Source organism: Primulina eburnea, chromosome 7 (assembly GCF_022965805.1).
Source record: "Primulina eburnea isolate SZY01 chromosome 7, ASM2296580v1, whole genome shotgun sequence".
NCBI classification, from domain to species: domain Eukaryota; kingdom Viridiplantae; phylum Streptophyta; class Magnoliopsida; order Lamiales; family Gesneriaceae; genus Primulina; species Primulina eburnea.
The window spans coordinates 1,213,460-1,231,489 of record NC_133107.1 but is presented as its reverse complement, the minus strand read 5'-3'; the positions used below and the strand labels follow the sequence as shown (position 1 = coordinate 1,231,489).

At 35.4% G+C, this 18,030-nt stretch overlaps 2 protein-coding genes across 4 annotated transcripts; one reads left to right on the top strand and one right to left on the bottom strand.

The window, feature by feature from the left end:
• The first annotated feature begins 376 nt into the window (after positions 1–376).
• Positions 377–4,056, top strand: LOC140836394 (delta(7)-sterol-C5(6)-desaturase). Of its 3 annotated transcripts, none has more exons than XM_073201879.1 (4): positions 377–709; positions 2,149–2,454; positions 2,831–3,128; positions 3,832–3,941. In XM_073201879.1, exons 1-3 carry the CDS (start codon positions 490–492, stop codon positions 3,121–3,123), a joined length of 819 nt encoding a protein of 272 aa, XP_073057980.1. In that variant the 5' UTR covers positions 377–489; the 3' UTR covers positions 3,124–3,128; positions 3,832–3,941. The 3 variants fall into 3 exon arrangements, with proteins under 3 accessions (XP_073057980.1, XP_073057978.1, XP_073057977.1); XM_073201876.1 differs by having other exon boundaries at positions 378–709; positions 2,831–3,131; positions 3,832–4,056; XM_073201877.1 differs by lacking the exon at positions 3,832–3,941 and having other exon boundaries at positions 2,831–3,347.
• Positions 4,057–7,764: 3,708 nt separating this feature from the next.
• LOC140836393 (LEAF RUST 10 DISEASE-RESISTANCE LOCUS RECEPTOR-LIKE PROTEIN KINASE-like 1.4) lies at positions 7,765–12,386 on the bottom strand. Its single transcript, XM_073201875.1, is given in 5 exon segments — positions 7,765–8,813; positions 8,815–8,843; positions 8,938–9,273; positions 9,371–9,406; positions 11,405–12,386. Coding segments are annotated over 5 exon segments (2,130 nt in total). The 5' UTR covers positions 12,228–12,386; the 3' UTR covers positions 7,765–7,907.
• Between the last annotated feature and the right edge of the window lie 5,644 nt (positions 12,387–18,030).

Genomic DNA, 18,030 nt, shown 5'->3' with positions numbered 1-18,030 from the left:
TGGTGATGTGGACTATGAAATCCACAAATATTTGGAGGAAATATATTCACTACTGTGGATGGCTTAAGAGGATCTTATTATAGAGGAATATGGATAATAATTTTTATTAATTATATTTCTTTAATATTTTCACAATATAAATAAATTTCGTGTATTAAAATAAGTGAATAATAAAATTTAGTCAAAGTTTGTGAATCATGCTCAGCCAACTTTACTAATGGGAATCTTTTGTAGAAAACGATAGAATATTTCAGAGGGCAAAAAGGAGATTAGTCAAGATTGTGATCTGGCATAAAGTAATTTGCTCTGGCACAGTAAAACTTGAGAATCTCACAAGTCTCTGTACAAAAACAGTAGCACCACATAATTTTTTCATTATTATAATTATAATATTAATTAATAGTTGGCACTGTCCCTGTCATTTTACACACCAAAAGAATCTCCGCCGGCGGCCAGGACTCAAAAGATCGGAGCTGGAAGCGAGGTCCGATGGAGGAAGATTACTTGAAGTTATTCGTGGAGGAAACTTCATGGTACAATGGCATCGTGTTGGGTTCGATGCTTCCGGAGAAGTGGTCCTCTGCACTCCCTCACTTCTACAGAGGGTGGCTACGGAACTACATTGGAGGGACTTTGCTTTATTTTATCTCTGGAATTTTGTGGTGTTTCTATATCTACCACTTGAAGCGCAATGTTTATGTTCCTAAAGGTATTTTTCAGTTTTACCCTGGTTCTAATTTTTTGATGGGAATTTCTCTTTTGGTTTCTGTATTTTTTTTATTCGCTTTTGTTAGTCTACCTTTCCAGACATCAATCGTTTCTATTTTATATAGGTTTTTTTATTTTGGTGTTTAAAGCTTTTGCCCATTTTGTGCTTTAATGGTGATTGATGTTTGCTTTCTTGTTTTGTTTTGTTTTGTTTGTTTTGTTTTTCTTTTCTTGAAGACGCAGATAGTTTGACGGTGTCCTTTGTCGAATCTGTTGCCAATGTAGTTCTGTTCGGTTTCATTTTTGCTGCTTAAATTTTGATCTGACAGATATCGTCAACTGTCATTTTTAATTAAATTCCTGAATCTTTTCTGCTACACAGTAGTAAACACATGTTTTCGATTGACAAGGTTATTTGGATTGTTTTGTAACTACTGGATTTCGTTTTCTTACTGGCCTTATCTGTATCATAAATCTTGTTAAGTTTTTGAATCGAATATTGAGATGATAAAGCGAAACCAGGATCATTCTCTGCATCAAGTTTATCAAGTGACGTGAATAGTTTCTTTATTTGTTGATACTGTCACTTAACCAGAAAGATGTCGGGAGCATGTGCTCTATTCCGTTGTATTTTCATTGATGAAACATGTCCCATGTTCCAGTTGGCTGTCCCAATTTTTAACTATCTCGTAGTACTTATTATCAAACATATCACTGGTAAATGATGGAAAGTTAAGGCTCGTTTCTTCATGTTCTATCTCGGAGGTCTGTAATGGGGATTTACAGGCGTAAGAGAGAGAGCCAGGTTCTCAAGGTTTCTCCAAATTTCTATATTGTCTATCATGTCAATTGCTTCCACTTTCTTAATAAAGTTATGATGTAATTAATCGACTTTGTAAGATTAGTTATGAAAGAAGAACTCAAGTGGTAGATCTTATCCAGGTAAACGTGAAACACCCTTTAAAATGTATAATATTTTTGAGATTTTATTTGAAGTTTTCTCAGAATCCAGGTTTCACCCTGCAATTATGGTAAATCTCGTTTGTAGTCCCTGTTTTTTTAAGTTATTTAAGTCAGATTCTTAAGGTTCTCTAAATTACTATAGCGTCTATCATGTCAATTGCTTCCGCTTTCTTATGTGCATAGAACTAAATTTAACTCTCATACAAAGTCACGTTCATTGACTGTGAGATTACTTGTGAAACATAGAAATTAAGGGGCAGATCTTATCTGGGTCAGCATGATACACCTTTTGCTTGTAAAATAATTCAAGATTTTATTAGAAGTTTTCTTGGAATCCAAGTTTCACCCTGCAACTACAGTAGATTGTCCCTCCTCGTTTACACGCAATTTTTGGAACCAATCTTGATACTAGTATATTAATACTTAATTTTACTTGGTGTAAGGAATACATGTCCATGATAACCTGTTTGTTTACAGATGCCATTCCTTCGAAAAAAGCCATGCTTTTGCAGATAGGAGTTGCCATGAAAGCCATGCCATGGTACTGTGCTCTTCCGACAATATCTGAATACATGATTGAACATGGATGGACAAAGTGTTATTCAAGGATAAGTGACATTGGTTGGATTCCTTACCTTTACTATATGATTATCTATCTAGTAATCGTGGAGTTTGGGATTTATTGGATGCACAGGAAGTTACATGACATAAAACCGCTCTATAAGTATCTTCATGCCACTCATCACATTTATAACAAGCAAAATACACTTTCTCCCTTTGCTGGTATGTTCTTATTTATATTATCTTTTACATCTCCTAGAATGTAATGAAATAGCCTCACTCAAGTTATGCAAATATCGTGTGTAATTTATTTCTTTGCAATTTTTGTTAGAAGTTATGCCTCTCCAACTTTGGTCTTAGAGAAATTACACAAGTTTTGAAGATTGGCAATGCTCTCTCAAAATAACTAGCTTTTAATATTGGGAACAGACTTTGAGCCTTTGACATAAAAACAGCTTAAGTTAATTTTATTCAAAAATATATAGTCATTTTAACAATTTTCCCTCTGATCTCTGTTGAACGTGAGTACACGAGTTTCTCCTTGGAAATTAACAATTATTCATCAAGCGGATGCATATTCTCACTTTGTTTGGAATAGGTCTGGCTTTCCACCCGCTCGATGGGATATTACAGGCGGTACCTCACGTCATAGCTCTCTTTTTAATACCAGTGCATTTCACAACACACATAGCACTTTTATTCATCGAGGCCATATGGACTGCAAATATTCATGACTGCATACACGGGAAATTATGGCCTGTGATGGGCGCAGGGTACCACACAATTCATCACACCACTTATCGTCACAACTATGGCCACTACACGATATGGATGGACTGGATGTTCGGAACTCTTCGTGATCCAATGGAAGATGAGGCCAAGAAAATCTAATATAAGTGGTATTAGTTCTCTATGTACTTGTCTATTTAGTGTGTGCATCATTGGGTTGCATGACAGTGATTGTGCTATGTATGTAAATTTAAGCTTGGTAGATGCTCGGAAGGGAAGGGTTTAGATGTTCTTGAAACAAGTCACAACATATATTCAATCTTTTTCAGCTACAAGTTGACCTTTGATGCATTTTTCATGACTGAGTTTTGGGCAATGCATTTTTTCGCTACTGTGCGATTAGTGGCCACCTTGTTGAGATGAACAGAGAGTCGGTAGAGCAAAATGTACTTGAAAAATAGCTTCCAATGAAAATTATCTTAACCAGCCATTGTTGGATAAGGATTCCATACTCTCTTCAAGAATTTATAGCCAAATTGTAGAATTAATCGCAATGTTTGGTTTTATTTCAGAAAATATGCTTGGTTTTGTTTGGACCCAAAAAAAGAAAAAAAAAATTGCTGCACACATCGAAGTATGGGAGGAGAATAGATAAAATTATTATATTTCGTATTAATACATGTATATTGGATGCTCAGGCTTGTTGTATTGCTGATATTTATATCAAAACTTGATACTTTTGTTACGTCGATTGATGGTTCGTTCAAGAAATTATACCAATGTCGAGTGTATTGATGGTTCGTCTAAGAAATTATACCAATGTCGAGTGTATTGAATTCTACTTGGTTCGTCTTTTCTGGCATTGGGCAGGCATCAACCCTCGTACATGGATTTACGAAGTCGTCCGGGCCTGGTCATTGCGACCCCCTTTATGAGGAAGCACCCCTTTTCACGAATTTACTTAGAGTGAGTTGTCTCACGCTGTGTCGATTTCTACTATGCTTGATTGTTGTCGTGTAAGCAACCATGTAAAAATTGAAATTTGGCTTGTCATTTTGTGCAAAATTATGACCTCGTTTTTGTAAACTATGTTCCACAATCCACATATTGAACTATATGTCTATGATTTTTTAAGTGTTGTCCTATGCCTTGTAAATATAAGAATACAGCTTAAAAATAAAAGAAATTACAATTTTTTTTTATCAAGGTCATTTCTTAAAATACACTACTTAATAGTAATGTTCTAAAATACGCCGATTAAATGCGAAACGTGAAGAAAAAACTTTGCTTTGAGCAAAATGATGATTAAAAAAAATGATCACATTTAATGTTTGACCACATTAAGCGCGAAAAAAGCACGAAAAATCTAAATTAAACATGAGTTTTTTAGATAAAATTTGAAGTTCACTTTTGTTTAAATTGAACTTTTAAATTTTAAGTATTTGATCATATGAAATTTTTAAACAAAATAAAACCTTAAAGACACATAAATGTCATTTAATTGTTACTTTTTTATCGTAAAAAATATATAAAATTTATATGTTTATTCTACATTTTATATGTTGATGTGCTCTTTTTATCTATTTATTGACTTGATATAATTAAATTATAATTAAAGTCACCAAAACTTATTTGACTTACTTTTAGGACGAAAGAGTTCATAATTATTAAAAGTACAAGGAAAGTATAATTTTGATTCGATATACATTTTTTTTGTTATGTATTTGTAAATTTATGATATTAGTATACTAACTTATATTTTTTAAAATTCATTATTTTTTCCATCAGAGTGTCATGAGTCATGTCATAAGATACATCAACAATGTTCATTATCACGTCAACACTCTGATGAAAAATGATTATATTCGAAAAATTGTAAACAAGTAAACGAAGATGGTAAATTGATCGATAAAATGATAAAAAAAATTTAAAAAATAATTTATAAAGCCGAAATAATTCCTGAAATTAACTTTATGAATTTCATGTTATGCCTATTTCACTTATTTTTCATCAAATAATACACATCTCATTTATTCACACAAACACCACAATTAATTTACTTTTATTTGCAAGAAATAAGACCGAAATTATAACATTATTTTTTTTGAGATAAACAGCTCCATTAAGATATTAAAGTAAGATCATGTTCTACAGTTTTCAACAGCCAAGTAGGAAAACCACATGGTACCCAATCTAAATTAGACAACCAAATCAAAGCCTTGTGGGCTAAAAAATGAGTTACTCCATTGGCAGATCTCTTCATATGGTGAATCGATAGGAAATTATGCTCATGAAGCATAAATTGAATCACCAAAGCTAAGGCACAGATTGATCCCAATTCTTCTTCAAGTTTGGTTACTGCATGAACCGCCTGAAGAGAATCTAAAAAGATACAAACATTAACAAACTGTTGGGCCACACAAAAATCCATTCCAAATCTTATAGCTTCTAATTCAGCACCCTTAATCGACCCCCGATTTCGTACCAATTTTTCCTCGGCTCCTAAAAGAAGCCCATGAGAGTCTCGAATAACAGCCCCAACACTGAATATGTTATTTGCCTCATCCCAACCTGCATCCCAACCTGACCAACGTTCGGTTGCTTTCATAGACTGTCTGCAATAATCTGCTCTTGCATAGGCAACACTTTGCATGATTCACTTGCCGTTCGAAAAGCCCCCAGCAAAGAAAAAGCCCACCCCACTTCTATAGCAACTGGTAACAGCTTAGGGGCATGCAATAGCTTACATAAATCACTCCAAATAGCCCAAGAATGGCAAACACTTAAAACTCTTCCTTACCACAAGTTTTTAATATTAGTAAGCCACAATCAACAAAGGAACACTCCTTGAGTTTGCACAAATAACTCCAAAAAATTGTTTTTTTCCAAGCCTTTTTCATAAAAGAACAAAACAGAAGACAATGGCTAGTCGAAGCATAATTAAAGTTGCATAAAAGACACCTATCATCAGTCAGGTACATGGCCCTCTAAGTTTTCATTTTCCTTTCTTCTTCTTTTTTTATCGAGATCAAAGTTTTAAGTTCAAATTATATGGAATTCAATGTTCTTCTTTTTAAGATTAAGACATGAACCTAACTCAATCCAAAAAACTAACTTAAAGGAGGATGATTGTCTAAATATATCTATACAACTTTTCAGGGATTTTATCTTATCCATGTGGGACTCCTCACACCCATGAATGAAGACTTGAGCATGAAACTACAAACGACTCAACAATGGACAGAACAGGTGACCCAACTATGGATAATCTAACACATAACAATGGAACTGAGTTCTTATATCATGTTAAGATTGAGACTTGACCTAATTCAACCTCAAAAACTAACGCAAAAGAAAAAATTGTCTAACTCCATATATATACAACTCTCGAAGATTTAATTTAACCAACTGGACAACTAACATCTTCAAAATTATAAAATCATCTTTCAGCTATTAATTTTTGTTTTGCTCCATGCCATAATGCTACAATCTAATTAACCAAATCAATTTATCCGAGAAAGACTATTGTTAATAAAAAATTACCACCCCAAAATTCAATTTAATTGATTGATATCAATTATTAATTAAATCAAATCAATTCATATTGTTTTTTTTTATTTAAATGTATGTATCTATATAACAGAAGTAATCCTATAATTTGGAAGGAAAATGTTGTATTAGAGAGTCCAACAAATAATTAATTTATGATTGAAATTATGGAGTCCAAAGACAAACAAGAGTGAGTCTCATGTGAGACCGTCTCACGGATCATAATTCGTGAGACGGGTCAACCCTACCCATATTCACAATAAAAAGCAATACTCTTAGCATAAAAAGTAATACTTTTTCATGAATGACCCAAATAAGAGATCCGTCTCACGAATATGACTCGTAAGACCGTCTCACACAAGTTTTTGCCGACAAACAAAGTAGTAGAATAGTACAGCAAATTTTTAATGTTCGTACTGCTCAGGTATGGCGACGAGCACCGGCCGCCACGCTCTCCTCATCGACCGCTGCCGAAACAAGGACGAAAGCGGCCGGTACCCAGTCCCCCTGACGCCGCCGTCGGACACGGTGCTGGTCGTTTACACAACCTTTCCAGAACATGATTCTCCGAGGCCCTCTCTACGAAATCCGGAGGTGATGACACGAATAAATCCTCGAGCTTGTGCCTGGCGGACAACTCCATCTCCGGCGAGATCCCTTCATCACTATCAGGAGAAGCCTCATCCGGAAGGTTTCTCCCACCGAGCAGCATTCGAAGGGTTTTCTTCCTGCGGAGGTGGATTACTGGGCTGGTGGTTGGGCTTCTAGTGGGGCTCCCAGCAACCGCACACTGTGCCGCTATTAAGAGCTTGAATTTCTGAAAAGTGGCCATATATATGTATCCTTCAATCTCGGTTTCTGTGGATCAACAAATGAAATCAGATTACCATTTAGCAAGATCTTATTCTTGTGCGAGTGAGTATTATTCTGTGTAGGTTCGAAGAGAAGAGGGGGGACTTTATAATCAGTACTTGGAAACATGCCGAGGCTCTTTTTCGCTTTATTCGGTGCTTCGATCCACTTCCTCTAATATTCTTACACGTGGCACCAGCCGGGGGGGTCGGGGTTGGGTGGGTAAAACCCTCGCTCTTGTTTACATCGATTTCTTTGTTTTGTTTTTGTATACGATAGTTGCCCCTTGAATTAGACTCTACTTTAGGTATCATTTTTTAACTACACGCCATTTTTAAAGAATCAAAGGCGAAAAAAATCTTGAAAACAGGCATTAATAAGTAAATCATACAAATTTTCGATACCAATTTTAGCTCCAAATATTATTGGGGAAAAACTATATACATGGAATTTGATGAAATTTTTACAGCGTAAGATCACATCTTAACGAGTTTCGTGAAGTCATCTCTGTGTGGCTTAAACAACAAGCGGATAAATGGATAAGTTCAGCCACTAGAATTAGGTGTAGAGCTGCTACTTCCCCATTTGTTGGCAACAACTGACTCCGGCGATAGAGGGTCCACTATGACGTTGAGCAGTCTAGCATCTTCATCCACCAAAATGTCGACTACTTCTGCCTCGTTTACATTCAGATCCCCTTTCTGAATCCCTCTCAGAACCTCAAGAACATCTTCCATCGAGGGTCTCACATCACTTTCATGTTGCAAGCATCGAAAAGCTAATTCCGCGACCAATGTAACCATTCTTCGCACCGTACTATTCGTGTCAAAACCAAGATTTGGATCCACCAACTCATGCAACGTTCGGTCCTGGATCTTGTTGATTGCCATGTTTGATAAATTGATATCTTGTCGGTGTCTGTTTGTGTCCACGGCCTGTAAAGATGATATAAGCTCGACTAACATCACCCCAAAGCTATACACGTCACTTTTTTCAGTGAGTTGGTAACACTGATAGTACTCGGGATCGACATAGCCAGGAGTTCCCTGTGGGGCCGTCGATACATGGGTGACATCCGTGGGGAACAATCTTGACAGCCCAAAATCAGCAACTTTTACGTGAAAATCATGGTCTAGAAGAACGTTGTTGGTTTTAACATCACGATGGATGATGTCTGCTTTGTGAAGATACGTGAGCGCTTCAGCTGTTTCAATGGCTATATTCAGCCGAAGTGGCCAAGATAGCAAGCCTGATTTTGCTCGTTTCCCATGAAGATGATCAGCCACTGTTCCATTTTGGATGTACTCATAAACTAGTATTAGCTCTCGGCTGCGCCTGGACGTGCATCCATAAAGCACCACAAGGTTTTCGTGCCTCAAGCGGGTCAGAATCTCGACTTCATTCATGAATTGCTCCACTCGTCTGACATTGCTTTCATATAAACGCTTGACCTGCAACAGCAAGGCCATCAGCTAGCACCCCTGTTTCGAATAAAAAAGAAGATCTCATCTTAGATAACCGTGGGCTGAATTAACAACGTCAAAATGGAATAAAAAAACGCCCGTGTGTATATACCATAATATACAGTGCCGAATCCACCATCTCCAAGTTCCCTAGAAGGATCAAAGTTATTTGTAGCTTCTTCCAGTTCAGAATAGGCGAAAACATGTGCCCCGAAATATGTGCTTCCCCGACCCAGTTCAGATTTCGAAGATGGATATGAAGGGATGCTTTTACTGAAATTCATCGATCTGGGAAATGACGGACCTTTGCTCAGGGAAAGGGCGGCAATATGCTTGCTCATTTTGTCAACATTTTTGGTTGCAATCTGCTTTTTACGCCTCTTTTTACAGCAGAAAATCAAGAATCCGGAACCAACACCAGTAAGAAGTGAACCAGTTAGGGCCAGACCTGGATCAGCACAAAGAAAGAACATCAAATCAAAACTTGAAGTGTAATGCATTTTACGAAAATGGATAGAATTTTGTTCTATTAATAAAGATCATACCAATAATCAATCCCATTTTCTTCAAAGAGCTATTTCCTGCAGTAACAATCCCCAAAAGCTTAGTTAAAATGATCAGATGATATAATTCACCATTAAGACAAAAGAAAATTACCGATAAAATTTTCTCCAGAAGAAAAAATATTTGCGGACAACATCATACGAGAAACCAAGAAAGCAAGGCACGTAAGTCGTCGTGACTCAAAACGTTGCATGACAAAAGTCGGTATTACCTTCAGAAGCATTTGGATTAGCTTCTGGAGTAAGTGTTACAGCAAAAGGACAAGGCATATCTCCACAAATACAAATGGATTGGACTAAACCCGAAATGAACCCGCATCGCCCGCCTAATCTACTGCACTCAGAGCACCACTTCTCATACGGGTCGACATAATTCACACCAAAACCTTCCGTTAATGTCTTCCCAAGTGTGAGCTGGAAACTTGACAGCAGATTGCGAAAATCCCTCAAAACAGGCACCTTAATACTTACGTTACAGAATAAAATCCTCAAAACCGGGTCGGTTGGTACCACTTACCAGACCAATGATGTGATACGCATCGGTGAAACTGAAGCCACTGGATTGTACTGGAAAAGATTGGTCGGTGTCACTGACATCTGCCTCCTGTTGAGATTGGAACTTGGACCTAACTCAATCCCAAAAGCTAGCTCAAAGGGGAGGATTGTCCAAGCCCATATATGCAAGTCCCATGAATATTATTCCACCGATGTGGGACAATTAATACACCCCCCTCACGCCCAGGAATGAACATCTGGAGCGTGAAGTTTACAAGGTCCAACGTCTTGTGGGCAATTCAACACATAACGGTGGAACCTGGGCTCTGATACCATGTTGAGATTGGAACTTGGACCTAACTCAACCCCAAAAGCTAGCTCAAGGGGGGAGGATTGTCCAAGCCCATATATGCAAGTCCCATGAATATTATTCCACCGATGTGGGACAATTAATACCTCCCGGTAGTGTTGCATCCATAGAACAAACTAACATCTTCATTTTGAACACCGTCGCGAGAGAACAACGAAGAATTGAGGGTGGTGTTCCGGAATTCCGAAGGGCAGGTAGTAGTGTACAAACGAGTGAATCATGCGTCATTTCGGCGATCGAGCAGGTGAATGAGAATTCAGGAAGGCCGCAGTAGGAGGGGCGGTCTCCACCGGTGAAAGGGTAGGTTACGTTGGTGATGGCGCCGCATGAGAAGGTGCGGTCGTAGTCGGGGAATGTGGCGGCGACGTCCTTCCTGGGAATGTACCGCCGTGAAAGGCTCGCGGCCAGTGTGATGAAAAGAGGAAAGGGAAGCATTTGGTGGAAGTGGAAAGCGATGAGGTGTCGGGAGGCATTATCATGTTTACAGTAAATAAAGGGTGACGACTGACGAATTTGGAAGGTTGAATATTTGGTTGGCTTAGGTAGACTAATGAAGAAGGCAATATTAGCCCACATGTGTGTTAATAGAGCCAACCCTATTTTTGCTACAAATTTATGTTCCAATAATTCAATTAATTTTATACGAAGACAATTATTTTTCACCATTAAATCAAAATTGTAAAAATAATCTGGGTATATCGAGACGGTGAGGACGAATGATTTCGAGGTCGGTTGGATTTGTGGATTTTGTTCTCGATTCTTACTTGAAATATGTCCAAGATTTGGAAAGAATATCAGATCGAAACACATTTATTTACCATATTGATTTTTTGTGCACATGGGTCCAATTTTGATGATCATGATCGGTGGACTGAGCTGACGTTTACTATTTATATTTTCTAATATACACCAGACGACTAGACCACCGCTTCTGACCTTTTACCAAGATTCCGGATAAAATTAACAGATACAGAACCAACAAAAAACATGTATCTTGATTAGAGTTGCTTCAAAATTCTTGGTGTTAACTGTATAAAAGCTGTCTAATATAATATCGCTCATAATTTTTTGCAATGAAATGAAGTGATTGCAATTTATTAAGATGTAGTAAAACATATGTAATTCCGAGTAAGAGGAAGCATTATGCGTACCCGGAAACGGGGGCGGAGACGATTCGGGAATAGGGGCCGATTCATTAGCAAATATTTTGCAAGTGTCGCCCAGATATGGAGGACCAGAGCAAATGCAGTCCGTTTGATTATTTTCGAAATTGAATCCACATCTTCCATTGGATTCAGTACACGCAAGACAAGCTTTGCTATCAAGTTCCCACTTAATCTCAAATCCCACCCGGAGTACATCAACCAAACCTGTTGAATTCCCATTCCCAACGTCCCCATTTCCAGGCCCTGGAATTACGACGCTAGCATTACACTTTCCAGGGCCCAGGTTTCCGGGCAACAGATACACGTTTATTAAATCACCGTCAATCAACCCACCACTCCAACAAGAAAGAGGCTTCAAACCCGGATATTTCGAGGCCGGACAACCATACAAGAACGTGTAGTTTGTATACATGGATGCATAATCAAAGAACGTGTAGTCTAAAGTGGTGTTGACCATCTGTTGTGGGCAAGTTTCCACCACGATGTCGTCTCTCACGACTCTCATGATTTGAGCGGTTTGATTTATTTCCAGAACCTGATACATTGTGTCTATGAGGTTGATTCTTGTTACGTTGCTTTGGGGATCACAGCTGAGGATGAAACTCGGGTGGCCGCAGTAGGGAGGATCTTGAATATCCCGGAAAGGGTAGCCGATTCCGTTGATTGTACTGCCACAGTTGAAAGTGTTGCTGCATGACTTGTAGAGTTTTTGGGGATCACTAGATCCACTGGGGGCATGGAATATTATAACAAATAATTTTACTGCTAACACAAGACGAAGGAACCTAGAAATCCAGTGAGCTTTCATTTCAAGAAAATTTGTTGGGAAAAAATGGAAGATGGATTATTTAAGATTAAAAGAAGAGTTTAATCATATGGAAAGGACTTGACAATAGGTAGGAAGTTGGGTCTTAATTCAAGAGTGTGATTAAAATGGAAAAGTGGAGATTGGACACTTACTCAAGCAACTACGTCGTATAAAACCCATGGCCTTGGTACATTATTTAAAAAAAAAAAAAAATCGTTCACCTACTACTTTGCAAGTCAATTATTATTGGAAGAAATGGTAGAAGTGTTACTTACGGATATGCATGATTTCGAAAATTGAATGTCAACAACAATATGTCATCATCTATCTATATATGGCTTAATTAATATTCAAGATATCTAATACAAAAAAGAGACATCAGAATCCCCCTTAAAGTTCCAGGTTCCCTAATAAAAAAACATATTTGATCAAAAAGTTTTTTCGTCAATAAATTTAATTAATCGGTTGAGAATATATATATATATATATATAAAAAAACATAACGAAGCTCATAATACTTAATTGATAATACAAATGAAAATAGTGAATTAATTTAAGAAGCACGGCCACATCTGCTAGCTATGTGGGTAGGTAGGATGTTGACTAAATGTAGCTTGTTTGAGTGAAAATATATAAATCCTGAAGAGGAAGACAGTATCATTCATAATTGATGACGAGGACTAAGCTGGCATATTTGGAGTTAGGTGTGTTCGCTCGTCAAAAAGACTTTTCAACATGTACGTTAACAACTAAGTCTAGCTTCATTGATTTTTATATCTTTATTGCATTAATAATATGTGTATATACATGCATATTCCGATTATTATATATGGATCTTGTGGAGTAACATGTTAATTACTTTTAATTTTTAAGAGTTACACATCATGAATCAACTGTTTGAACGGAGGATGCTTACTTTGTTTTGTCTCGTTTTCGGATCTCTACAACGTTTGTGGAAATATGAGAGAAAAATATGTTAAATACAAATCCAACATACTTCTTTCTATCTCAAGTTTATGCTGGTATCTTGAATCCTTGTTCCATCACCGAAAATCATAAAACAACTGTAGCTGACAGGAAACATCTCTCTTATAACGCATTACCGGAAGTCATGTACCAGGGCGTGTTAGAGCAGCCCTGGATATTCCAGCACTGTATTTCTAAAAAAAATGCTCAACTACAATGGTTTTTAGAAAACCGTTGTCTTTGACTTGACCCCCAAAAGCCAATGATTTTCTAAAAACCGTCCTAAAGACAATGGTTTTCTAAAAACCGTTGTCTTTTGCTTAAAAAAACGCTATACGACAATTGTTTTCACTAAAATCGTTGTTTAAAGAATACGACAATGATAACAGTAGTTTTTAGTGAAAAATCGTTGTCGTAGATGCGTTATTGAATGTGTTTTTTCTTGTAATGATTTTTCTCTTTTAGACGGTTTTAGTTTCTATTTAGGGTAAATTTTTTCGCTTCAATTGTTTGTAGATTTTTAAGTGTTGGTTAAGATCATGAATATTTTTAGCATAGTCAGATTGTAAGTTTTTTTTAGATTTATTAATTTATTAAAAGTGATTTTTTTATTTTACTGAAAAAATTAGCGACATACATCATGAAAAACCGTCGCTACGACGGTTTTTCATGAAATCCGTCGCAAATTTAAGTAACGGTTTATGAAAAATTGTCGTTATCCGTCGCTAATTTCAATAATCCGTCACAAATGATAGCTACGACAACGGTTTGAATGACCTATATCCGTTGTCGTTTTGCGTTTTTTAGTAGGGAGGCATTGAAAAGAAATAAGGGATATATAAGGTTAAATGTGAAAAGTCTAAAAAGTGTAAATTATGTTGATGATTCGTCTAACAAAATTAACTTGTAAGAAAGACTAGACTTTTTTGTCCAAAATATTATTTATCACTGCAAATATATCAATTTTGTGAATTATATTATGAAAAAATTGTGCAATATATGTTGATTTAAATGAAAAATATTATTTTTTCAGGTCAAAAGTATATGGTGTAATATATGTTAATTTGAGTTTTTTCATGTTGAAATTATTATTTTTCACTTTAGGTATGAACCGATTCAACCAGTCTAACGAATATAAATTCATGTAACAATTGCACATGAGATCTGCTAATAAAATTAAAACAAGATTTTTAAAATCTGGACCCCAAATTCTATGAAAGGACGCTCTTCGGTTTCATTTTATAATATAAATATTTATCACTACATACATATATTTATACTATACTATATATTATATCTGTCTATACTATGAAGCGTTATGGTCTAAGCCTAATTAACTTTCATGTATTTTGTATAATATTTTTAAGTACTGAAAATACCCATATCAAATTATAAAAAATACCAAATTTTTATTTAATTAAATATCATAAAAAACCTATTTTAGTAAACTTGTAACTTATCCATATCCATCATAACTTATTCGCTTTCAAAATTCATTTAAATTTAGAAAAGTATTAATTTATTGTTATATATTAATATTATTAAATTTTTAATAATATCAAGTAAGTAATGATTCACTTACCAAACAACAAAAATAAAGTCCTATAAATTTCACGTTATGTCAACCACAAAATTTTCAAGCTTCACTGAAACCCTAGTTACGATACTTTTCCCTCGCAAGCCTGAAAATGAAGAAATCTGTTGCCAATGTTGCTTTCTGGTGCCTAGTGGTGGCGCTTGTCTGCGGAGCAAAGGAAACAACTGCCGCCGACTGCCTCCTGGTTGAGCTCGGCCCGTGCATGCCGGAAATAGTAGGCTCCGGCGAACCATCGGCCGATTGTTGCGTGAAGCTTAGAGAGCAGGTGCCGTGCCTCTGCATGTACATCAAGGATCCAGTCTTCAGGGGTTATTTTAAGTCACCCAACTTCCCCAAAGTTGTAGCCGCGTGCGGCGTCACCATGCCAACATGTTGAAATATTTTCCTATGAAATAAAATAGCCAAAGTGGTTGTGCTTCGATCACTGTGATTTTTTAACTTTACGAACTTATTCCGTTCAAAAATATTTTATCAGAACTGAGAATGAAAGAAATGCAGGTAGCTTGAATTGACGGACTAATAGATCTCTAAGCTACTTTAGATTGTGTTAGAAATTAAAGTTGAAAAAAAAAATTAGTGTTCAATTATCGGGTGCTCATATTTCTAATAGAATTTATTCATTTCAAAATTCTAAAAACACGTTGCATTATGTGGTTTTAATAAAAAAAATATTTATTTTTTAAATAAAATAAAAATTTTAATTTTCCAGGCTGTATCCATATAATTTGTTGCCAAATATAAGTTGGATAATATATTTTTAAATATATTTTGATATTCTTCACACTTACCGTGCACACCTATGTAAGCACCGATGAGGTGTCATTCACCCATTAAATGTGATGAAATATAGAGAAATTGTGCATCCAATGGGTGAGTGACACCTCATCAATGCTCACATAAGTGTGCACGGTATGTGTGCAGCATATCAAACTTTATATTATTTAAAAATATATTATCCAACTTATATTTGGCAACAAATTTTATGGGTACAGCCTGGAAAATAAATATCTCCAGATATTTGCTACTACCCACCCACACCTATAAATGCCACTCCATTTCTTCGTTCCCATGACACAAACATTGCTCCAAAAGGTGAAATCGCTCACCTTAGACGCCCCTCACTCCCATGACACAAACATTGAAGCACTACCTAGTACCTACGGAATATATATGCCCTCCATTTTAATTTCTGCCTGCCCGGAAATGAACAAGTTGGCTGTTACTATTGCTTTCTGGTGCCTAACGGCGGTGCTAGTCTTCGGAATACAAGGAATGTCGGCGACGGTGAATTGCGACTGAAATTTTACATTTCAAACTTGTGCTAATTAATAATTATAAAATTCAATTTTCTAATTTATTTTTAAGCTAATCAAAAAATAAATAAATTTTAAATATATTATTGTGTAATATAAAATCATGCATATTACGTTAAAAACAAGATATTAAGTATGTTTAAAAAATAATTAACGATACAAAATAAGTGAAGAATAGATTATATTATATGGAAAAGAATTTATTAACGCCAAATATGAGTGCATTTACAACTTAAATTATTAGGTAGAGGCATTTGGTCATATTATGTAACAAAATGGTAGTTGGAGTGTATAAATAACATTCCTCTTTGAAATATCTTATATAGCATTGGGTTAAGCATTCACGAGTTAGAACAATACTATGATGGGTGACTTTCTGACAATTTTCGTGCGTCAAGCTGCTGACGTTATCCCGATCTGATTGATTAGGTATGCAGTAAAAGAGTGAATCTCTGCTAGGGACATACACGACAATAGAGAAATTGTAATACTGATATCTAAGTGATATGAAACAGCACTAGTAGATAGATACACACCTCACCAGATTCATGGGCCTAATAGCTCGACTCATTAGCACCAAGTAGGTGCACTCGGTGCTGCTACAAATATAATGAAATAAAATTTGGATAACAACTCTAATTTTTTGCCTAGTCATAAGCGTTTGATCCAAACACATAAATATATATCTATATAATTTATATAATCAATCATATTCTTTAATTTTGTAAAATTTAAACATAAATCCAACTAAGAAAAACATTTATGTGTGGTAAAAATGTACTAGACCGATAATTATAATTAGAAATTTAGATCCCTGAGTCAAAGTAATCCGGTTGAGTTAGTCTATGTTATACCGTGAGTGTTTCTCCACCTATTTCAATATCGTTAGATCATGCGGGCCTCTCACATTTTTTGGAAGTTGACATATATTTTTGGTTCACTAAATTTGTTATGTTTTGTGTTTTTGTCTATTTAGTATTCAAAGTTTGGTTTGGTTTAGTACTTTTAATTTTTTTAATTTTTTCTTTTAGTCCTATGTTGCAAAATACTAGCGTGACATCGAAAAAAACTGAAGTGAGGCCAAAAATTGATGACGTACCTCGAAGCACGTCAGCGATTGGACCAAAAAAATTGGAAATTAAAAGTTGGTGCATGAAAAACAAAATTTGTCAAGTAACCGGAACAAAACCCCCCAAATTATACAAGTTAATGAGTTTTTTTTTGAACTTTTTCACTAGTAGTCAATAAACACTATCAAATATTGCTTATTTGAACCGATTTTATTCTATGTGACTTATATAGCGAAAATGAATTAACATCTAAATGCATATAAGGAAAAATAATGGAGAAAAGTAAAGAAAAATGTCACATAATATTCAAAATAGGAAGAAAAAAACTAGCTTTTTCCCTCTATTTTATCTAAAAAACTTAATTAGGTTTATATTAGTATATGTAATATCGAATTTATTCTCATCACATAAGCAACATAGAAGAGACTAAATCCTAACACAAAACAATTTAAAATATTAAAATTACAATTTTATCCAAACTGACTTCATATGTTTTGGTGACATATTTATTGTATCTATATTATACTAGGTTATTAAAGTTGAGCTTAGAGTAACTAACTTTGGTGTCTTGATTGATTTTTATAAACCAAAAATACTCTTTTTCCTAAAATTATAAAATTTTATTTTTATTTAATAAAAAATATCATTAAACCAATTTCAGTAAATTCACATTTTATCTATATATACCATACCAATTAAATATTTCTTTATCTTCATATGAATTTGGAATTTTTAAATTAAATAATCATATCTGAGGATGTTCATTCAGACTGAATGTCACTCTCTGATACTAGCGTGGTACATCCGGTATTGTTTAACAACCACACAATTGAAAACAATCAGTCTAATAGTTCAAA